We start from the raw sequence: 25,272 nt of genomic DNA on the forward strand, positions 1-25,272 counted from the left end.
ATCGTGGGCAAAACGACATCATTCGTGATTTTCGGCGCAAAAAAACGGCCCCTCCCCCCACGAAATTCATGCCGCCCTGTTTCTCCTCCATTAAGCTTATTAAGCTTAAGCTTAATCACTTAAGCTTAAGTCATTAAGCCCTCATCAAATCACACAGGGCAGACAAGTCCATAAACTCCAGGTCCTGCACTGCAAAAGTCAAGTTCAGCAAGTCAAGTGGAATCAAGTCCCGTAAGTTCTGCAAATCGACCTAAGTTCAGCAAGTCAGTAACCCTGTAAGTCTGCTAAGTCTGCAACTCTGCAAGTCAGAACTGACTAGTGCTCAAAACTCCTAGAAGACTTGTTCCTATGCAAAAACTCTGAACTGGAAAGTTGTTCGTGGCAAGGTGTTCTACCTATCTACAAGTTTGTTGAAGTACTTTCAGCAAACGAAGACGGAAATATTGCAGATTTTCTGAAAATTGAGAAAGAAATACCCAAAAATACATAGCCTTCTAACCCCAAATTTGAGCTACGCTCATCCCACTAACCTGATTTTAAGTGACAAAGGTTTATTGAGTTTTACAGGATGACGACCCCACATATGGATGATCCTATGACTGAAGACGACTTACCTGAACCTACTATGGAACAAAAGCTGGATCTAATCATGCTACAATTGGAAGAAGAGCGAAGGGCTAGGCAAGCATTACAAGCGCAATTGACAAAACTACAAAGAGCATCCACCGATAAAGAAGAACCACAAGCTGAAGATTTGATTCGACGTACCATCGACGCCACTCTTGAAGCACAAACCATTCGCAAGGAATCCAAGATAAGTAAACGAAGTTTCAAATTTCGCACTTTCAATGGCATATGAGAAGGAAAGACTGTTTTATCATTCATTAGCCAGTTTGATGACTATTTCCATGAGGAAACTTATCCAGAAAAAGATAAAATCAAGTGTGTTACTAATCAACTGATAGACAGAGCATCACTTTGGTGGACTGTAGTCCGCAAGAGCATAGAGTATCCTGCTACTTGGGAAGATTTCAAGAAGAAGTTCATGCAGAATTTCCTTCCACCGCAATTTCATGAGAAGGCTATCAAGCAATGGGATTTACTTCAACAACGAGATCGTGAGCCTATTCCACAGTATACAGAATGTTTTTGGAATGCACTCCTACAGCTACGCATGCTTGAAGACGTACCAGAGACGACACATAAGCGGAAGTATATGTCTGGACTTCTTGGACATTACTACGCTGAAGTGAACATGTTCAAGCCTGCTACCCTTGAAGACGCCATCTCCTTAGCTCACGACACTGAAGATAAGTTACGCGGAAGAGATAGACGACCACATCAATTCCAAGCCAACGGTAATTATGGATCTAAACAATTCAATTCCAATTTTAGAAGGTTTAATCCAGGTCGTTTCTCATCACCATCTTTCCGCAAGAATTGGCCTAAACCACCTGCATTACCATCCAATGTCAATTCAAATCCTAAGCCTATTCCACAACCAAATCCAAATGTACCCAGACTTCCAGCCATTGCAAATAATGTAACCAAAGCCAAGCCAATAGTATGCTATAAGTGTCACCAGCCAGGGCATCTCGCAGCAAATTGTCAATCAAAGAAGCCACCAGCACATATCAACTACCTTGGAGCCATGGACGAAGACGAGCATGAGGATATGCCAGATTTCACTGAAGATGAGGATGATCCTACTACTACTTCCGACACTTTACCAGGTATGCCTACTCCACATTCATTGTTGACTATGAAATGTATGGTGCATGGAAAGGAAAAAACTATTTTGCATGATGACGGTAGTACCCATGACTTTATTTCAGCAAAATTGGTAAAGAATTGAATTTACATACTGTAGCTACGCATTATCGCATAAAAGCTGCATTTTTAGGCACTAGGTACAATGGCACACAAGAAGTACAAGATTTAGAAATTCAAATTGGTGCATACATTGAAAGAAGAAATTTCTTAGTTGTCCCATTACAGTCAAGCGACATTATTTTAGGAATGCCATGGAGACACCAACATAATCCAAAAATAGATTATTCCACGTACACAATGAATATTAATTTTCAAGGAAAATCTATTACATTATATGGTATGCATGCATCTAATATTTTTCCACTGCTTTCGCATACTCAAGCAAAACGTGCACTACGCAAGAATACTAAATCATATCTCATTTGGGTGAATGAATTGCACGCAAAGGAAAATCATATGCACCCTAGGCATAAGGAATTTCTTGCATATTTTAAGGACTGTTTTGCAGAAGACCTACCACTAGGTTTACCTCCTTCACGTTCAGAAGACCATAAGATTGATTTAATTCCTGGCACACAACCACCTTGCAAAGCACCATATAGGCACAATCAAATAGAGCAAAAAGAAATCCAGAGTCAAGTTGAAGAATTACTAAATAGAGGCCTAATTCGACCTAGCAGTTCTCCATTCGGTACACCTGTACTCTTAGTCAAGAAAAAGAATAATACCTATCGTATGTGTATTGACTACCGAGCATTAAATAAGATCACTGTAAAGAATAGGTATCCTATACCTAGAGTTGATGACCTTATGGACAAACTGCAAGGATCTTCTATATTTAGTAAAATTGACCTTAAGTCTGGATATCATCAGGTGAGGCTAGATAGATCCGACATATTTAAGACTGCATTCAGAACACAGTTTGGCCATTACGAATTCTTAGTCATGCCATTCGGATTGACCAATGCACCTGCTACTTTCAGTAGAATGATGAATCGTATTTTTCTGAAATATCAGTATTGTGTGATTGTTTTCTTTGATGATATTTTGGTGTTTAGTCAAAGTGAAACAGAGCATTATGAGCATTTATCATTAGTTTTTCAATTACTGAAAGAAAATCAATTGTTTGCAAATCCTGAAAAGAGTGAATTCTTTAAGACAGAAATAGAGTATTTAGGTCATATTGTATCAAAAGAAGGAATTAAAGTTGACCCTAAGAAAATTGATGCAATATTGCATTGGCCTGTTCCCAAAAATGTACATGAATTACGCTCATTCCTTGGTCTTGCTAGTTTCTATAGGAAGTTTGTACGTAATTTTTCATTACTTGCTTTACCATTAACAAAACTTCTTAAGAAAGGAATTGTTTATCAATAGACTGAAACTCAGCAGAAATCCTTTGATTTACTGAAACGTACATTAACTAATGCCCCTGTTTTACAATTGCCTGACTTTAACAGACCATTCTTTCTAGTTGTGACCGATGCTAGCGGATCAGGAATAGGAGCCGTTTTAATGCAAGACAACCATCCAATAGCATATTCTAGTTCTAAGCTGAAACCCTCTGAGCTCAACTATTCCACTTATGACAAAGAACTATTAGCAGTTGTACAAGAATTAAAACAGTGGAAGCACTATTTAATGGGTTTAGAATTCATGATAAAGATCGACCAGCAAAGCATTAGACATCTACTTAGCCAACCCCAAATTTCTGACCATCATATCAAATGGGCTTCCTTCATTCAAAGTTTTCAGCCTATCATTCAATACCAACCTGGAAAAGAAAATGTAGTTGCTGATGCATTGACTAGAAGACCTGCAATTCATAATATTTCTATCATATCTTTTGATTCTTTGATTGCTATGAAAGATACATATCACCAGGATATTACTTTTCATTCTGATTGGCAAAAATTAGTTCAAAATAATTTCATTCCTGTTGATTCATTGTCATATAATGATGGATTTATGTTTTTTGAAAAGAGACTGTGTGTTACTATTCCATTCCGATCTTTTATTTTGAATGAAATTCATTGTCCCCCATATCAAGGTCATAGAGGTATCATATCTACATTACGCATGTTAACTGAAGATTTTTATTGGCCCCATATGGATGCAGATGTATCTAATTTCGTTTCTGAATGTTTGATTTGTCAAAGAATAAAGAGACATCATGGTAAACAGTATGGATTACTAATACCTTTGTCTATTCCATCTAAACCTTGGGAACATATATCTATGGATTTCATTACTGGTTTACCAAATACTAAATCTAACCATGACATGATTTGGACAATTGTAGATAGATTTAGTAAGCAAGCATATTTCATTGCATGTAAAAAAACTTTAACAGCATCACAAGCAGCACAATTATTTTTGAAAACTGTTTTTACTAACCATGGATTGCCAAAAGTGATTATTTCAGATCCTGATTCTAGATTTTGTAATAATTTTTGGATTACACTGTTTGCAAATCTAGGCACAAAGATTGATTTCTCATCTGCATTTCATCCAGAAACAAATGGACAAGCAGAAGCCACAAATAGCACCATTTTAGATCTTTTACGTGCATATACTATCTCTAAACCTCAGACATGGGATACTCATTTGCATTTATTACAGTTTGCATATAACAATACACCGCACACATCTACAAAGAAAGCACCTTTTGAAGTCATTTATGGATATAGATTATCTACACCTGTTGCATCTTTGTCTAATAAAATTCAGAGTGCTGATGATATTGCTACTATGCATAACAGTATTTTTGATGAGGTTAAGGATATGATTGCTAAAGCCCAACAATCATATACCAAACAAGCCAACAAGAAAAGACAAGCTATGAATTTCAAAGTTGATGATTATGTTTGGCTTAGAATAGAAAAGCGTAGACTGCAAAGTGTAGATAGACATCCAGTTGTCAAATTAGCTCCTAGATTCTATGGACCATTTAGAATCATTCATAAGATTAATGACAATGCATTCAAGTTAGAATTTCCATCTCATTGGAAAATTCATAATACATTTCATATTAGTTTATTGAGACCATTTAGAGGCCAATTACCTATCTACCCTGTTTATGAAAACCCACCTTTATTAGACGAAGAGACTGAAATACTTGAACCAGAAACCATCATAGACACTGACTACATGACCACTAGAACTGGCCGAAGGTATTCTAGATATCTAGTAAAATTTAAGAACCATCCTGTAGAGGAAGCACAATGGATGCACGCTAGAGACTTAAATGCTTTCCCCACTCTGTTAGCTCCACATTGAGCTAATAGCAATTGAGGTCAATTGCTATCCCACCCCGGGGGTATGATGCCAGGAGGCATATTCCACGGTGGATTCCGTGCCACGGTGGATTCCGTGAGGTTTTACGGTGGATTCCGTAAACTTAGATGACCGGGGCTCATACAGAAAGAAGATTCTTTGTGCGAGAAGTTGATGGGAACGCCTGTCCTTTTCGGGCGTTTCATTAATTTAGTGTGTACATGGGTGATTCCATAGCGGGTGATTCCGCAAAATGCATATTAAATTAATAAACATTTATGAGTTTAGAGTGCGCACTCGTAATAAATTAAGGTTAGGATTTATTTCTAACCAGTTGATTTATTTATGTAGCTGAAGACTGCTACGTATTCACTTTTGTCGGTTTAATTGTATTATTTTACTAACGATTGTGAATGCTTCAGTTGATGTGTAGAGATAGCAACAGTGGCGGAGGAAAGCATTGGAGTCTAGCGAGTATTCGACCTTTGGACTATATTTTGATAGGCGCCACGCCTATATTTTGTTATGTCTATTGAGACATTGATCATTGATTATTATTTTGTATGCGCCTATGCGCACGGATATGTTATTTCTATTTGGACATTGAGATTGGGCATGCCAGACTCTATGGGCACCGTTCATTAGCTTTATTTTCCTATTTTTGTAGAAAGCAAACTCAAAAGCTAAAAGCTTGTCATATTTTTGTAAATTGGGCTATTATTGAGCATGAAGATTGAAATATACATAAAATACATGCTTTGTGAAGCGCTCACACAAGGCATGGGGGAGATTGAACCCAATTTTTCTCTTGCCTCTTGTCGTGCATGCTTTTACATTGTTTTTTGTGCAAAAAGGTAGAGTTCATTGTTCTTGGGGACCTTCTGGGATTCACTACGTGAGCATTCTGCGACCGATCTGCGCACCAGTTGTTCAACAATTTGTGTAGGATATTCTTTTGGTATATCAAAGGTTGAGCTTTTTCTTAGGAGATTTTGTCTTACTCTAGCCCCTCATTGACCTAGCTTCTACCTTAGCATTTTATCTTGATGCTAGGAGGCATATTACACGGTGGATTCCGTGCCACGGTGGATTCCGTGAGGTTTTACGGTGGATTCCGTAAACTTTTATTATTGCGGCTCATACAAAAGTGGACTCTTTGTGTGAGAAGTCGATGGGGACACCTATCCTTTTCGGGCATTTTGTTAATTGAGTGTGTACATGGGTGATTCCATAGTGGGTGTTTCTGCAAAATACATATTTAATTAATAAACGTTTATGAGTTTAGAGTGCGCACTCGTGATAAATTAAGGTTAGGATTGATTTCTAACCAATTGATTTATTTAGCTGAAGACTGCTAGGTATTCACTTTTGTTGATTTAATTGTATTATTTTACTAACGATTGTGAATGCTTCAGTTGATGTGTAGAGATAGCAGCAGTCGCGGTGGAGAGCATTGGAGTATAGCATGTATTTGAGTTATCATCTATATTTTGATGGGCGCATACCTTAGGCATGGCGTCTATATTTTGTTGTGCCTATTTATCAAGGTGTTGATATTTATTTATTAATTTTGTATGTGCATGATTTAGATATTTGTATTTGGACATTGTATTGGATATGCGTGACTTCTTGGATGCCCATTAGCTTTATTTCTATTTTGCAAAAAAGCAAACTCAAAAGCTAAAGCATGTTATTTTGTAATTTGGGCTATTATTTGAGCTTGAAGATGATTAATACATAAAATACATGCCTTGTGGAGTGCTCACACAAGGCATGGGGGGAGATTGCACCGAATTGGTCTCTTGTTCATGTCGTGCAAGTATTCTACATTGATTTGTGTGCAAAAAGTAGAGTTCTTTTGTTCTTGGGGACCTTCTGATGCTCACTACGCACGCTTACGGCATCGGATCTGTGCACAATTGTATCAAAGTGAAGCTGAGATCGAGAGTTTCCAATCGCTTACCATCTTGCGCGAAGGCGGAGCTCCTGGAACGAACGAGCTCTACAGTCAGTTTCATCGCGAACGGTCGATACGACTGAATTCCTAGCGGTCAAGAACCTCTATCTGCAGCCTCTAATCGCAAAGGACCAGCCTGAGGAGGCGGAGGACCACTTCTACATCTCCTTCTTCAAAACGTTTTTTTTTCACAGTCAACAGTAAGCTCCATATCTTCAAAAAGTTCAAAAGCTTAAGTTAAAGCTTAGTAAGCCTTATTAGTAAGCTTTAAAAAACGGCCTCTCCCCCTCAAAAATCATCAAAAGACAGTTTAAGCTTAAGCTTAGCTACATAAGTTTTCAAACTTCCTAGTCTACCAAGTTCATCAAGTCCTATTACTTTTGCAAGTCCTGCAAGTCTACAGAAATCAAAAAAGACTTATCTCAATTACTCCCATAAAGGCTGTTCCTGCGCAGAAGCACAAAAACACGGAATTGTTCTCTCGAAGTCCATGTTCCTATTTGGAGACTTGCTGAACCAGTTTCGGCAAATGAAGAAGGTCATATGCAGTTCATACGCAGCTTCTACGAAGACAAAAAATCCCACAATTGCAAAAGACAAAGACTACAAAAGCCCAACAAAAATATATAAGCCTTGTATACCCGACCTTGAGCTACGCTCATCCCGCTAATCAGATTTTGAGAGTGTGAGGTCTTTTGGATTTTTACAGGATGATAGAATAAAATATGGATGATTTAATAGCTGAAGGTGATCTTCCCAAACCTACGATGGAACAAAAATTGGATTTGATTATGATGCAGCTTGATGAAGAACGAAGAGCCCGACAAGCTTTGCAAGCTCAATTGGCCAATTTGCAATGATCTACCACCACTGACAAAGATGGACTGCAACCCGAAGATCTTATCCAACGTACCATCGATGCAACACTCGAAGCTCAATCCATCTGCAAAGAAACAAAGATAAGTAAAAGAAACTTCAAATTTCGTACTTTCAATGGATCACGAGATGGAAAGATTGTACTTGCATTTATCAGCCAGTTTGATGATTACTTTGATGAAGAGACATACGCTAAAAAATATAAAATTAAATGTGTCACTAATCATTTAGTCGATCGAGCATCTCTATGGTGGACTATGGTTTACAAGAGCATTGATTGTCCCACTACCTGGGAGAGTTTCCAAAAGAAGTTTTTGCAGAATTTCCTTCCTCCTCAATTCCATGAAAAAGCAACCTATTTCCCAATACACTGAACGTTTTTGGAATGCCCAACTGCAATTAGGCATGCTCGAAGATGTACCTAAAGCGACTCACAAATGCAAGTTTATGTTTGGTTTACTTGGATATTACTATGATAAAGTCAATATGTTCAAGCCAACAACCCTTGAAGATGAAATTTCTTTACCTCATGACACTGAAGACAAGATTTGTGGAAGAGACAAGAGTCCACAACAATTTCAAGCAAATGATAACTATGGTTCCAAGAAATTCAATTCAAATTTTAGAAGATTCAATCAAAGTCGTTTTCTTCCATCTACATTCGGTAAGTCTTGGACACGACCACCTGCTTTGCCATCAAACACAAATGCAAACCCTAAGCCATCCTCACAGCCAAATCCCAATATTCCTAGACTTCCTGCCATTGCCAACAATGTATCTAAAGCCAAATTCATAGTTTGTTATAAATGCCATCAACCTAGACATCTAGCAGCCAATTGCCAATTGAAGAAACCACCTGTCCATATCAATTATCTTGGCGCAATGGAAGATAAAGAACGTGAGAAAATGCCTGATTTTACAGAAGATGATGACGACATTGGTACTCCTTCAGATACTTTGCTAGATATGCCAACTCCATATTCTTTGTTGACAATGAAATGTTTAGTGCATGGTAAAGAAAAGATTATTTTACATGATGATGGTAGTACACATGATTTTATTTGTGCAAAGTTAGTGAAAGAATTAAAATTACAAACTGTTTCTACACATTATCGTATTAAAGTAGCATTCCTAGGCACAATATATAATGGAACACAAGAAGTGCATAACTTAGAAATTAAAATTCGTGAATACACTGAATGAAGGAATTTCCTAGTTGTACCTTTGCAGTATAATGACATTATCTTAGGTATGCCTTGGCGTCATTAGTATAATCCTGACATAGATTATTCTACGCATTCAATTAAAATTTATTTTCAAGGAAAACAAATTACATTGCAGGGTATGCACGCATCCAATAATTTTCCACAGCTTACTCATACCCAAGCTAAACGTGCATTACGTAAAAGTAGCAAATCTTATTTAATTTGGGTGAATGAACTTCAAGCTAAAGAAAAACATATGCATCCTAGGCATACACAATTTCTTGCTCAATTTAAAGATTATTTTGCTGATAATTTACCACCTAGACTACCACCTTCACGACTTAAAGATCACAAAATAGATTTATTTCTTGGTACACAACCACCATGTAAAGCACTGTATAGGCATAACCAAATTGAACAGAAAGAAATTCAAAATCAAGTAGAGGAATTATTAAATAGAGGATTAATTAGACCTAGTAGTTCTCCATTTGGCGCACATGTTTTATTAGTAAAGAAGAAGAATAATACCTATCGCATGTGCATTGATTATCGTGTCCTAAATAAAATCATTGTTAAGAATAGATATTCGATTCCTATGGTAAATGATCTTATGGATAAACTACAAGGTTTTGCCATATTTACTAAGATAGATCTTAAATCTGGTTATCATCAAGTAAGATTGGATAAATTTGATATATTCAAAACTGCATTTAGAATACAATTTGGACACTATGAATTTCTAGTGATGCCTTTTGGTTTAACTAATGCACCTGCTACATTTAGTTGAATGATGAATCGCATATTTCTGAAATATCAGCATTGTGTTATAGTATTCTTTGATGATATATTGGTATTCAGTAAAAATGAGAAAGAGCATTATGAACATATGTCCTTAGTTTTCAAGTTGTTAAAATATAATCAATTGTATGCTAATCCAAAAAAGAGTGAATTCTTTCAAACAGAAATTGAATATCTAGGTCATATTGTTTCATCAGAAGGTATTAAGGTTGATCCTAAAAAGATAGAAGCAATTTTAAATTGGCCCATACCCAAAAATGTACATGAGTTACGTTCTTTTCTAGGTCTTGCTAGTTTTTACAGAAAGTTTGTTAAACTTTTGAAGAAGGGTATTTTTTATAACTGGACTGATAATCAACAAAAATCTTTTGATTTATTGAAACATACATTAACCCATGCTCTTTATTTTCAAGGAAAACAAATTACATTGCAGTGTATGCACGCATCCAATAATTTTCCACAGCTTACTCATACCCAAGCTAAACGTGCATTACGTAAAAGTAGCAAATCTTATTTAATTTGGGTGAATGAACTTCAAGCTAAAGAAAAACATATGCATCCTAGGCATACATAATTTCTTGCTCAATTTAAAGATTGTTTTGCTGATAATTTACCACCTAGACTACCACCTTCACGACTTAAAGATCACAAAATAGATTTATTTCTTGGTACACAACCACCATGTAAAGCACTGTATAGGCATAACCAAATTGAACAGAAAGAAATTCAAAATCAAGTAGAGGAATTATTAAATAGAGGATTAATTAGACCTAGTAGTTCTCCATTTGGCGCACATATTTTATTAGTAAAGAAGAAGAATAATACCTATCGCATGTGCATTGATTATCGTGTCCTAAATAAAATCATTGTTAAGAATAGATATTCGATTCCTATGGTAAATGATCTTATGGATAAACTACAAGGTTTTGCCATATTTACTAAGATAGATCTTAAATCTGGTTATCATCAAGTAAGATTGGATAAATTTGATATATTCAAAACTGCATTTAGAATACAATTTGGACACTATGAATTTCTAGTGATGCCTTTTGGTTTAACTAATGCACCTGCTACATTTAGTTGAATGATGAATCGCATATTTCTGAAATATCAGCATTGTGTTATAGTATTCTTTGATGATATATTGGTATTCAGTAAAAATGAGAAAGAGCATTATGAACATATGTCCTTAGTTTTCAAGTTGTTAAAATATAATCAATTGTATGCTAATCCAAAAAAGAGTGAATTCTTTCAAACAGAAATTGAATATCTAGGTCATATTGTTTCATCAGAAGGTATTAAGGTTGATCCTAAAAAGATAGAAGCAATTTTAAATTGGCCCATACCCAAAAATGTACATGAGTTACGTTCTTTTCTAGGTCTTGCTAGTTTTTACAGAAAGATTGTTAAACTTTTAAAGAAGGGTATTTTTTATAACTGGACTGATAATCAACAAAAATCTTTTGATTTATTGAAACATACATTAACCCATGCTCCTGTATTACGACTACCTGATTTCAATAGACCATTCTTTTTAGTAGTTACTGATGCTAGTGGGTCTAGAATAGGAGCCGTACTTTTGCAAGATAATCATCCCATAGCCTACTCTAGTTGTAAACTGAAACCATCTGAACTTAAATATTCTACATATGATTAAGAATTGCCAGCTGTAGTATAAGCCTTACGTCAATGGAAACACTACTTAATGGGTTCTGAGTTTATGATTAAAACTGACCAACAAAGCATTAGACATCTACTTAGTCAACCCCAAATATGTGACCGACATATTAAAGGCAGCTTTCATTCAAAGTTTTCATCCTCTTATCCAATATCAACCAAGAAAAGAGAATGTTGTAGCCAACGCTTTAAGTAGAAGACCAACAATTAATAATATTTCTGTGATATCATTTGATTCCCTTATCCCAATGAAAGATACTTGTCATCAGAATCTAACTTTTCAAGCCGATTGGAATAAATTAGTTGCAAATAATTGGATTCCTACTGATTCAATGTCTTACAATAATGGATTCATGTTTTATGAAAAGAGATTATGTGTGACAGTTCCATTTAGATCTTTTGTTTTGAATGAGATTCATTGTCCTCCATATCAAAGGTCATAGAGGTATTATATCTACTTTGCGTACTTTGACTAAAGATTTTTATTGGCCACATATGGACACTGATGTATCTAACTTTATTTCTGAATGTTTAGTTTGACAAAGAGTGAAAAGACACCATGGTAAATAGTATGGTTTACTAATGCCACTATCTATTCCATAACGACCATGGAAACATATTTCAATGGATTTTATTACTGGTTTACCTAACACTAAAGCTAATCATGATATGATTTGGATTGTTGTAGATAGGTTTATCAAACAGGCATATTTCATTCAATGCAAGAAAACTTTAATTGCATCTCAAGCAGCTCAATTGTTTTTGAAAACTGTGTTTACTAATCATGGTTTACCAAAAGTTATTATTTCTGATCGTGATTCTAGATTTTGTAATAATTTTTGGATTACTTTATTTGCTAATTTAGGAACAAGGATTGATTTTTCATCTACATTTCATGCTGAAACTAATGGTCAAATAGAAGCTACTAATAGTACTATTTTAGATCTTTTGTGTGCTTACACTATTTCTAAACCACATACATGGGATACACATCTACATTTACTTCAGTTTGTATATAACAATACTCCACACACAACTACAAAGAAAGTACCATTTGAAGTTATTTATGGTTATAGATTGTCTACACCTTTTGCATCATTATCAAATAAAATTCAGATTATTGATGATATTGCTAACATGCACACTACTATTTTTGATGAAGTTAAAGATATGATTGCCAAAGCCCAGCAATCATATACAAAACAAGCAAATAAAAAAAGATAGGCCATGAATTTCAAAGTTGATGATTATGTTTGGTTACGAATAGAAAAACGTATATTACAAACTGTAGATAAACACCCAGTTGTGAAATTAGCACCTAGATTCTATGGACCATTCAAGATCATACACAAAATCAATGACAATGCATTTAAACTAGAACTACCACCACATTGGAAAATTCACAACACCTTTCATATTAGTTTATTATGACCCTTTCGAGGCCAATTACCTGTACACCCTGTTTATGAAAATCCACCTTTGTTAGAAGAAGAGACTGAAATCCTTAAGCTTGAGGCTATTATAGATACTGACTTTATGACCACTAGAACTGGCCGTAGATATTCTAGATATTTAGTCAAGTTTAAAAACCATCCTGTTGAAGAGGCCCAATGGATGTACGCTAGAGACTTAAATGCTTTCCCCACTCTGTTAGCTCCACATTGAGCTAATAGCAATTGCTATCCCACCTCGGGGGTATGATGCTAGGAGGCATATTACACGGTGGATTCTGTGCCATGGTAGATTCCGTGAGGTTTTACAGTGGATTCTGTAAACTTTTATTATCGGGGCTCATACACAAAGTCGATTCTTTGTGCCAGAAGTCGATGGGGACGCCTATCCTTTTCGGGCATTTTGTTAATTGAGTGTGTACATGGGTGATTCCATAGTGGGTGATTCCGCAAAATAAACATTTAATTAATAAACGTTTTCTCATGATAAATTAAGGTTAGGATTGATTTCTAACCAATTGATTTATTTAGCTAAAGACTGCTAAGTATTCACTTTTGTCGATTTAATTGTATTATTTTACTAACGATTGTGAATGCTTCAGTTGATGTGTAGAGATAGCAGCAGTGGCGATGGAAAGCATTGGAGGATAGCGTGTATTCGAGTTATCATCTATATTTTGATGGGCGCATACCTTAGGCATGGTGCCTATACTTTGTCGTGCCTATTTATCAAGGCGTTTGATATTTATTTAATTTTTTTGTATGCGCATGGGCGCACGATTTAGATATTTGTATTTGGACATTGTATTGGGTATGCCTGACTTCTTAGGCGCCCATTAGCTTTATTTCTATTTGGCACAAAACCAAACTCAAAAGCTAAAGCGTGCTATTTTGTAATTTGTGCTATTATTTGAGCTTGAAGATGATTAATACATAAAATACATGCTTTGTGAGCGCTCACACAAGGCATGGGGACAAATTGCACCCAATTGGTCTCTTGTTCATGTCGTGCAAGTCTTCTACATTGATTTGTGTGCAAAAAGTAGAGTTCTTTTGTTCTTGGGGACCTTTTGACGCTCACTACGTGCAGTTATGGCATCCGATCTGTGCACCATATCTAGGCTTGGTTATCCTTGTTGAGGAGAAACTTGGGTTCTTGCATGGTAGATGAAGGTGGGTTGCAAGTAGTTTAGGTAAACATAACCCATTATCTCCTATCTAGTATCCTTGAGCATCACGAGGCACTTTGGAGCTTATTAATTTTATATGTAAACTCTCTATTTATGTCCTCCTTTCTTATGGAAATTTTTCATTTCAATGGTTTTGCCAATACCATTGGCATTATGAACTTGATTGTTGTGCACTACAAGGATATAGGGGAATAGCGACGAGCAGTTGTGACGTATATCAGCAGTGTCGCTATTTGCATTACACAAATAACGACAGTACTCAAACAAAAAAAAGCGGTCGAAATCTGAGTGCGGCATTTTTTTTCAAAGAGAAAAAAAGAGAGAGAAATAGATTGTGCACTTGGGAGGGAGAGGAAGAGAAAGAGAGAGAAGAAGAGCTTCTCACTACCGTGCGGAGCTCCCATGAGGTTGGACAGGAAACACGTCGGCTGGGACATGAATGGTGTAGTCCGGGGTCACGACCGTTTCCAAAATGTCTTTAAACAGTTCATTAAATTCTTCTCTGTCCCGGGCCACCTTTTCTACCCTTGAGCATCTGGTGTCCGAGCGTACGTTGGAGGTTTGTGCCACTGGTGTTGCCACATTGTGTGCGCCTGCTTGAGCGTCTGCTCCCCTGGCTCGCAGATTCTTTGGCCTTCGTTCGGGGTGGTGTCGCTTGGGGCTACATTTCTTGGCATATCTTTTAAGAGTGGGCACGTAGTGCACCGGTGGAAGGGCGTGCGCTACATGTTCCCGTCAGCTGCGGAGAGCGTCCTTGCAAGCTAGCTGCCCTTGGTTCTCCATGTTTTCCTCGCGGGGGGCCTGTAAGATGTGAATCAAGGATTAGGATTTGTCACATGATAAGACCATTCATATGTAAGGGATTATAGTGCAGGTTATCAAGCACATAGGACGAGAAGGGGAGGGGTGGGGCATGCAGTGTTGTTGTAGAGGGATGGCCCCCGTGATATATATTTAGCCTCCTGCCATTAGCAGATCTTGGTTCACGCCGAGTTATGTCGGCTGGCGGTCATGGATTTAGGCAGGGCTCCTCCTCGGAAGGATAGACCGGAAAGGGAAGAAGGTGTATAGAAAGGGACTACACCCTGTCTACACCATCAGAGTTGTTGGTCAAGGCTTCCTATGGCAGTAATGTGGGTTGCATGCCCTTCACTTGGAGGTGGGGATGGTCACATGGCTTTTAAATGCGTGATGAGAGGAGGACTTGAGGAGCTTAGCCTGTCAGACCCAACTCTTCTCCCTACGCTTGACTATCATTGATTGTGTGTCCTGATATTGTTTATACACGGTGACACACAAATCAGTGCTTATTTATATACATATTTATGAATCCATGTTACTTACATGCATCCAGCACTCGTGGCAGCTTACTTAGTACCGATAGATATTTTACGACGTCGAGCAGCATGGACCCTTGTCCGATTCTACTGGCAACATGTAACTCCTCCTCAGTGAGAGCCTTATCAAACAGAGAGTTTTCTTGGCTAGGTTCAGCCAAGTCCGTACCCTGAATGGCAGTCAGCACACGAAGGAAAGTTGGTGCCACATAGGTTGGGTCTCTTTGAGACCGCCATTTGGCCAATCGCTCCTCACATACTGTCATGATTTGAGCTCCTAGTTCAGCCTTTGCAACACGATTTTCACACCAACACTGTTCAAATTGACTTGGGCCCTCTGTTAGTTGCTTTAGTTGCTCTATCTCTAAGAGATTTGGTTGGCAGAGCACATCATTGAACGTGACAGTTAAGCGCAGTTCGTCGGCTTCCTCGTCAGAGATGAGTCGCATGCGTTCATGCAGGAGCCTCTCGTAGTGCTCGTTAAGATGTTCTTGCTCTTCCTAGGATAGAGGAAAGGGCAAGTAATCTCCAAGCTGCTCCTTGGGGATTGTGCCCATGTCCGCAAGGACATAGACTCGTGCGAACACCTTGAGCTTAGCATCCAACTTAGCTAAGCATTCTGCGATACTTCTATGTTCAACGAGGGCTTGTTCGGTTGCCATCTCATGCAAGGTTCTAGGAGTTTGTCTAGGCTTTAGCATAGCTAGGGGTTCAGGCCTATGTGAGCAAGATTGGTCAACGCTAGGATTGCTCATGCTCTTGGGATTTCCATGTTTCTCTTGAGGCTTCGTTATTACTTCATGGGACCTAGTTGTGGCCTGCGGAACAGCCTTGCCAGGTTGCGTGGGTACAACTGTCTCCCTTTTGGGGAAGTCTAGCTCTTCCGCCCATTCCCTTGTGCTCAACTCCTCCAGCCCAGGTTGTAGGCGCTTTGGAAGTATTGGAGTTGTTAAGGAGGTAGGTTGCGACACCTCCTTCACAAGTAAGCTACTAAGGACACATTCTGCAAGGGGCATTGTCACGGCCAAAGGCTGTGACTATTGGGGTCCCTGATTGGAAGTAGTGGTGGCCAGTATAGTGGACGGGCTACCATTGGTAGACTGTGGTGTCAAGTCTCTAGGGCGATCAGAAGTAGTCGTGTCTTTTGTTGCCCTTTGCACATTCACTTGTGTAGATTGAGCAGCAACACGAGGCTGCTACTGCCGTGCTTCCCGTGTCCATTTAGGTGAAGAGGATGTGGGAGATTTGGGACTCCCATGTGGGCTTGGCACTGACTGGGGAATTCGCTCGTGATTGTTAGACCATTCTATCATTAGCTTTGTTGAGAAATCCGCCTTATCATGTGCAATGTTGTGCATGTGGTGCTTATTATCCTCTTGGAAAGTGAAAGGCTCCTTGGGCACTAGTGGACCTAGTGTAGGCTCGACAGTTACCCCTGATATCTGCTTGCTAAGCACGCTAGATTGAGGATCTACTTTTTGATAGGTCATGTTTGGTTTCTTGACTTCAATCGTGTGGGGCTCAATCACTCCCATATTTTTGGTTCGAGACTTGGATTTTCATTTAGGTTTCCTCCTACGCCTCTTTGCTTTTGACATAATTTGGGTGTCTGACAGAGGTGGTTTAGCAGGGGGTTTTGGTACCCAAATCCATCGACTGCCTACATAATACCCTTGAGCACGAAGCAACACCTTGGATATCCATCGTGGCGTTGTGCTAGCATGGCCTCACTCATTGGCTCTCGTTGTTCGACCTGTGGTAGTATTAACTCTTCCAACAAGTCCTTGCTCTCGTTAACAAGCTTGACTGTTACGTTAGCACCTTGCTTGCCTTTTCCTCGAGGTTTGATGAGGTCACCCTTGCTAAAGGTTGTGAATATCCTCACACCCGGTAGTGTCAGATGTATCCTCTGTGCTACATAGTTGGCCTCACACTTGGTCGCCCTTTTGAAGGGTCTTCATAGGAGGGTTTCTTTCCCGCAGCAAGCACTCTTTGGAGGAACACGAAATAGGATAGGCAAGCTTTCCATTTCAATTGTCGCAAGGATTTTGCACTTCCCTATGAGTGCTTGTGGGTGTCCCCCATAAGGGCTAAGAGTTGCACCAGTCGCTGTGAGCTCTAGTTGGCCTAGTAGGGTCCATGATTCATAGGTCAAGATGTTAAAATCTGCTCCTTCATCAATCAGAGCATCGATAGTATGCTCTCTTTTCGCGGTGAGTTTGACCCTAAGATAAGCAAGTGGTACTATGTCTTCATCTTCCGGGTCTTGGCTTGTAAATTTAAGCCTTCTGATAGATGCCTTTGACTCCCTAATTGCATAGTCAGATGTGGATTCTCTACTGAGGTCTTGGGTCATTTGTGTAGTGCTACTCAAGGTACATCTATCGTCAACACTGTCATGTCTAGTCATCCTCGCATTGATAGCTTGATGATGTTGCATTTTGCTTTGACTAGACGCAGTTTGAACACAATGTACTTGTGTTCTCGTGGTGTGGCCTTTTTGCCCTGGATGGCTAGATTGGCCCATTGAGGTTCTAGGGTCTCTGTTTCTCTCTGTTTGGGTATGGGCTTTTGGTTGCTCTTTTACAAGTGAGGATGCGTGCTTGTGTAGAGCCATTACTACACTAGGGTCGAATTTGGAGGACCTGTCACGACGCGCGTTTCCCCTCCAATCTACTTGGGGGAGTTGCGGAGGGGGCAGAGCCCCCCTCTGCAGGGGTTCGGGGGGGCAGTCCCCCCCGGCCCGTAGGGCCGTTACGGTAAAAGCCATGCACAATTTGGAGGACCGTTTATAGCCAAATTTTGAACTATGTGCTCTAAATTTTAGCCCAGTGATGGATCTGTGATGTGCCTTTAGCTCTACGTAGCCTTTGGGGTAAATCTCGGGGTTTACATGCGTCAAAATTTGTGTTCTAGATACCTGTCCGATTTTCAAGAATCCGATTATCAAAATCGGACGTCCGATTTTGGGTTGGTCCGATCGGCTCAGTGGTCCGATTTTGGTCACGTCCGATTCTTGGAGTTGGATCGAAAAAGTGGTTCGATTTTTGGAGTGTTCCGATTGGCCCAATGGTCCGATTCTGGACTGGTCTGATTCTGGACTGGTCCGATTCTGGACTGTGGACTGGTCCGAGTGGTCCAATTTCTAAAATCGGACGGGCTGGTCCGAGTGGTCTGATTTCAAAAATCGGACGGGCTGGTCTGAGTGGTTCGATCGGACGGGTTGGTTCGAGTGGTCCGAGTCCCAAAATCGGACAGGTTGGTCCGATCTTACGGTTGTCCAAATGTTTGATTCTCAAAATCGGACGTCCGATTCTGAGACTCAGACATTGAATCGGGTGTCCGATTCCGCCGACCCGAACGCACTTTCGAGCATGAAATCATCCAAAATCTTAAGGTATTGCTTATTATAAGCTACAAGATTCCAGAGAAATGATGCTGGAGTGATGGGGAAGAGATCTATATACCTGGGATAGCCAATAAACTCCAAAATGCAAATCAGCAAACAAATCAAACCCTCATGCCGTGTTATGACAGCAAAAACCCTGATGCTTGTTTTTCTTCTTTTTCTTTGTTTTTTTTCCTACCCTAATGCATCCAAATCACAAAGTAAATACCTACACTACTCCATCTCACAATATAAATCTCAAAAAAGCAAAAAACCTACTTGCCAAAGAGATCGAATACCATCTTCAACCCCCTCACTTCCTACCTATCTCAGGCACCGGTTCGGGAAAAACCCTACTTCAATGCTCGATTCGAAGCGTGCAAGTGCTCAAGGCTTGAATCAGTTGGTCTCGACAACGGAACGAAAATGTGGGAGCTTTCACTCAACTGCCAAGACCCACGGACCGCTTATTGTTTCAAGCGTTCCAAGCCGAGCACTAATGGCTACCTCTCACATAACCGATGTGCCATCCATATCTACGGGTGTAGTGAGCTTACCTCCGTGCCGTTCAAGTTGCCTCCTCTCCCGCGCACTCCGGTAGCTCCACGATCCAAGTGCAAACTTCAAGCAAGCTCGATCCTCCCGCTCCAAGCTCCAAGCTCCATTGCTGCGAGCAAGAGAAGAGAAGAGAAGAGAAGAGAAGAAGAGAGGAGAAGATGGAGAGCTTCTCCACTTCACGGTCCCTCACCCATTCTTTCTTCAGTTGGGCTACCTTTTTCCGTCTTTGCCCTGCGTCTTTTTTATTTTCTTTTGCTTTCTTCGTGTTGGGGTTAACAAGGACATCCCTACACATATTGTGTATGAGAGAAGGTGCAAGTGCTGTGGAAGCTCTTCGCTGAAATCAAGCTTTAAGAGGAGATCCCTACACATATTGTGTAGGAGAGAAGGAGAGACTCAAGAATGATCAAAAGGCGCCAACTTCCAAGTTGTGCAAGTGTGAGCCGCTTGTATACTATGCAAGGTACCGTGATCTTATGCTAAGTGGCCTCTTGTCTTTCTTATTATTAACTTGATTTTTCATTATAAAGGACTATGGATGTAGATAGCCTTGCTGATGTATTTTTTGAAAAATACAAAAAACCTTAGGAATGCATCTACAATCAAGCTTAAGAACCCATCAATAAACTCATATCCCAATTTGTGTTTATTTGACATAGTATAAACACAACATTTAGCACCTTTTTAAACACATACTTTGCCTACACATTTCATGGTGACATAAATGCTTATTTAAACACACTAAAACACACGTATATATAGGCATGCATGTGCACAAATAAATATGTTGGATACTAACTCGAAACAACCAAGGATTGTTGGTAGTAGAACTCTGGCTAGAGCCATAGTTGTGCAACAATAAACAATCCTCTAGTTTTCCTTTACTAAAATTTCTTTTCATGTTCATTGTGTAAACAAAGTAATCAATCTAAGAAAAACATATGCATACATAGATGCATTGATATGTATGCTAGGTGTTTGTCTAGCCTATGCATTTAGATAAGAAAAGAAAATGAAATATATAGTTAAAATACTAAAATCCTGAAAGAGCATGTAGAAATCTAATAAAATTTCAATATATTGTAAAGAAGTTAAGAAAAAATAAGTAAAGAAGTGACAAGGGAAAAGAAAAGAGAAAAACACATCATATGCAAATTGAAGAAGAACCTCCCCTACCTTACGATGCATGCACCTATCCATTATTTGAGATTGAAGAAAATATGCTTCCTCTCTTCTTTTTTTTGTGCTTGCACATATTCATAAATGAAAATTTCCAATCCCATGTAACAAAGTAATATAGAGAAAGAGTATCTTAATTTAGTAATTAACTATACTATTACTTGCATGATTATTTTCACTATTATCTACACTATGATCTCTACTATTGTATATGTTATTATTTGGGTATTTGTTTTTCCCGATTAGCTACACATTTAATTGTGCCATCACCCACACATATAATACCACATTTATCTATGATACAAACAAACAAACAAATAAAACCTCCTTTGAGAAATATAGGAATTTTGTAGGCCTGTAATAGTGCCATAATCTCCAGTATTACAAACAAGCTCTATGGGTGATAACCTACATGTTTATGTGCACCATAACCATAGCATCCATGTTGACCTACAGAGTCACCTATATTAAGAGAAAAAAAGGAACTAAAAAAACACAACTATGAAAACAAAGGACAAATATAAAAATAAAGAAACAAAGAAGAACAAGAAGAAGGAGAAGGAGAAGGGGAACAAGAACAAGAGGAGGAAGAAAAAAAAATATTTATGTAACCTCAGTGATAATTAGACAAATATTATTGCTTAATAAACACTCTATTAACTTTTTTTAAGCATGTCAATAAATTCTCATTTAATTGCACATAAATTTCCATAAGCAGCAGGGCTACAATAGCAAATTCTAATGCTATCCTAGATGCAAGAAAATTTTGTGCATCTAGAAATTTACTTAGGCATGCATTAATATCTAAAACTTTCGTGTGTGTTTAGAAGTGCATATAATTCTATGTGAGAAGGTTTCGTGTCATTGCAAGGATAAACACAAATATTATGACATACTTAAACACGCTTTCTCATGTGAGCCCTCCATGTCTCTACTTATATTCTATTGTACCTTTTTTGCCATAAGGAGTGGCTATGCTAAGCCATCTTATCTCCTTGTCATGTTATTTTTTGATTCAAGGGTTCTCTTTATTTTTCCCCCTCTAGATTTGCTAACATTACACATGTTAAAGCTTTTAATTATCCTAACATTTGAGTGTTTTAGATGTATTCTTTACATTATGAAGTCGCTTGATAGTCTGTTGTCTTCTTGAATGTTCTTCTAAGGAGGACCTTTTTTTCATATCTTCATGGTTGGAAAGTACATGGAATAGGATATAAAGCTTTAACTCTCAATATTTGTAAGAATTTGGCGTTTTACAAGGAGAAAATATGGCTTTACTCCATAAGGACTAAGGATTCTAGTGGTTGGTGTAAGTTCTAGTTGACATATTTCAATCCATGCTTCATAAGTCAGGATATTGACACCCACTTCCTCATTGGTGAGAGCATTCACAATATGCAATCCTTTTGTATGAAGTTAAATCCTAGGAAAGCTAGATGATATTATCTCTTTATCCTTCTAGATCTGGGTTCACAAATGTGACCTCCTAAATGCAAATCTTTGAGTTCTTAGCCCAATGTTGGATGTCGTTCATGCATAGAGTGGTGACTTTACTAGATGTATATGTGAAAGTTCACCCTAGGACTCCCATTGAGGCTAAAATAGATGTGGTGTGTATGTGGTTGACATTTCTCCTTTAGGGGGATATGAGGCTTTCATAATTAGTACCAATGTGAAATAGGATGAAAATAAGATGTTAGTTTTAGAAGCCACTTTACTTTTGTTGTTTCATTTAATTATTTATTACCTCTAGAATATTACTTTCTTGTAAAGTTCACAATGTGTGTCATGTAATGCTCAATTATTGTTTGAGTATTTAATGTCAAGAATTGTGTTATTAAAATGTTATACTTTAGATCGTAAAATGTTATGATCACCTATAAAGCATATCCATTAACCATTGAGGATTGTACATGAAGAAAGATGGTCCCATATGTGTCTTATGAAAGAACCATACCTAAATAGTCAAAGTCACATACAGTGTCAAGGAATCCTTCCAAAACATGAAATTTGTTATATTTCATCAAACCTATCAATGTGGGAAAGGTGGTAGCTTTCACAAAAGTGGAATGTAGAACAACATGTTATTTGAAGATCTTGCATTCCTATAAATAAAAAGAACATGAATGGTCAAGCAGAGTAGAAATACATATTATTTGAAGATATTGAGTTCATATCAATAAAATGGATATCCAATGTTATTTGAAGACATTGAGTTTGTATAAATAAAATGGAGGTCCAATTGTCAAAAATAGAGTAGGACATTCTCAAGGACATTAAAGATGCAAGAAGAAGATTGGTAGCAACAAAAAAGTTACTAGTGTAAGAATGAGAGTGAGGTTTTGACTCTGATACATTCTCATGTTGGATCAAGAGCAAGATAGCTTAGGATGGTGAAGTGATAAAGTGACCTTCTCTTTCTAGTCATTCCAAGAAACTTCCGTGTTATATAGAACTAGCTCTATGTATGGTAGATCATAGCTGATAGTATGCAAAATATGCCTTCCATAGCATGCTTATCTCTCTACATGTTTAATCTAGCTCTAACAAAGTTAGTTGATATCACTAATACGATTGCAATGCATGAGAACAAGTGTCACAATGCAACCTTCTAGGGAAATGTGTTCACCTAGCATATTGTGTGATGCTGAATTGGATATCCCAAGGCACTTTTTGTGAAGAAAGAGAGAGGTGGAGCATGAAGGAGCCAATTGCAATGCCACGCCTCTAGTGAAGCATTACTAGGCTCATGAAAGAGCTAATTGCAATGCTACACCTAGTGAAAGCCATGTTACTTTGGAGGGACTTAAGGATATGGAAACTTTTAGAATGGAGATGGGATGAGCTTTTACAATAAGGTTGCTAGGAATGGGCAGGGTGGCATTAAAAAAAACTTAAATGAGTCTAACATTGGGAATTTTATTTTGTACATGCTTTGTGAGATTGAGAAGTTCATTCTTAAAAGTTTCGGTTCACTACCGACCCGTCATCTTAGAAGCTGGGAACATCATCAAATGAAGCGAACAGTAAAGACATCATTGATAACTGTTGCATTACTTCCACGTCCTAGTAGGTATTATGCATGTAGCATTTGGTGACCAACGTGTCTCTCGACCTATCAAGCCTTGAGAATCGACAATACAATTGCTGAAATAAGGTCTACAAAACAGGCATCATACGCTGTCAAAACCGTCGTCCATATACTAATAAACCCTAAAATAGAGATAAGTTACATCGATCAAGGAGACGTACTTGTACTTGCTTCATCTTGTACGAGCTCCGTCCAACGTTATTCTGGGGATTGATGGGGTCCTCAATGCAGAGTTGGCAAGCATGATTAGCTTACAACTGATCTACGTCTGAGTCCTTGAAGAAAACGCCTCCTTGGCGACCATTCTCAGCATCCTATAACAAGGCACAAAAATTAACAGTTTATTGAACGATATTGGATAGTGTTCTCATAATTTTCGATCTCCTTACCATGATCAATACTTATTCTGATTATAGTCATACCTACAGGACAACTTTAGATTTTGTACAGTCGACGTGGAATCTGTATGTGTATAAAAAACCAACCAAAAGGCCAGCCAATACAGGCTGAGTACCAGCCCGCCGATCATCCTTCCAAAATTTGAGAAGAGCTTCCACTTTCTCTCTGGCGTCAGAGAGATATAAAATCTCTGTTCGAAGGCAGTCATCGTCGTCGTTGTCGTCATCGTCGTATTACTTCCAAACTCCTCCGACCACTGAGAATGACATCCTCCCTTGTTACCAATTTTGATGCCCTTGTCATTGTCATCGTTGTTGTTGTTGTCATCCGAGTTCATGTCTGCGTGCTCATCCAGTGAGACTTGGTTGTGCTGCATACGCACGCATGCCACACTGGCACACAATTACAACGACGACTTCCAAAATATTACGTACTTCAGACAACAGAGGGCCTAGATTGTAATCTATACCTCCATATTGTGGGAAGTAGAGCTCCTTGGAGGACGGAGAGAATTTAACATTGCCATGAATAAAAGAGAGATGACAGAGATAGATAGCGAAAGAGAGATGATTTTTTTAATTGCATTGGTTACATCTTTATATAACTTCTACTGGTGCATGATATGAAATGTTACATGTGCCCATACGATTCTCGAGGCATGAAGATGCATTCACACCAACATCCCCCCTCAACTGAATGCTGAGAGAAGACATGATGATTTTATTATAATGCATTGATCTTGTGTCTATATGGGATTTACATTGTGCTCTCTTTTTTTTTTCTTGCCAAGAAGGAGAAGTGTCAAGAAGGAGAAGTCACAAGTATCATCCTGGATCAAATTGGAATTGGTTAAAGAAGTAGATATAAAGAGAATATATTTTCTTCACTTTCGCTTCCACTTGTGGTTCATGACCTGCATTGTTAACATTCCAATATACTCCAATAAAATTCTTCACTTTAACTTGTTCTATTTGAGCTGCATTCAATACTTCCCCCCTCAAGTGGAAGGGAAGAATTTTCATGATATTGATAATGAAAAGTACCTGTCCATCACTGAAAATAAGAATCATGGCAAGGTATTGAATAATTGTTGAAATGGGATCATACTGTCGAT

General features: G+C 38.4%; 1 protein-coding gene across 2 annotated transcripts; it reads right to left on the reverse strand.

Moving 5' to 3' along the window:
• Positions 1-22,858: 22,858 nt before the first annotated feature.
• Positions 22,859-24,705, reverse strand: LOC148031221 (uncharacterized). Of its 2 annotated transcripts, none has more exons than XM_087685698.1 (4): positions 24,628-24,705; positions 24,245-24,528; positions 23,921-24,073; positions 22,859-23,827 (listed from the first exon to the last, which is right to left on the reverse strand). In XM_087685698.1, the coding sequence occupies exons 1-3, from the start codon at positions 24,682-24,684 to the stop codon at positions 24,022-24,024; spliced, it is 393 nt and encodes a 130-aa protein (XP_087541824.1). In that variant the 5' UTR covers positions 24,685-24,705; the 3' UTR covers positions 22,859-23,827; positions 23,921-24,021. The 2 variants fall into 2 exon arrangements, with proteins under 2 accessions (XP_087541824.1, XP_087541823.1); XM_087685697.1 differs by having other exon boundaries at positions 24,182-24,528.
• Between the last annotated feature and the right edge of the window lie 567 nt (positions 24,706-25,272).

The sequence above is a fragment of the Lygodium microphyllum genome, chromosome 9 (genome assembly GCF_053477565.2).
Source record: "Lygodium microphyllum isolate KBCC chromosome 9, Lygodium_microphyllum_v1.1.10, whole genome shotgun sequence".
Lineage (NCBI taxonomy): Eukaryota > Viridiplantae > Streptophyta > Polypodiopsida > Schizaeales > Lygodiaceae > Lygodium > Lygodium microphyllum.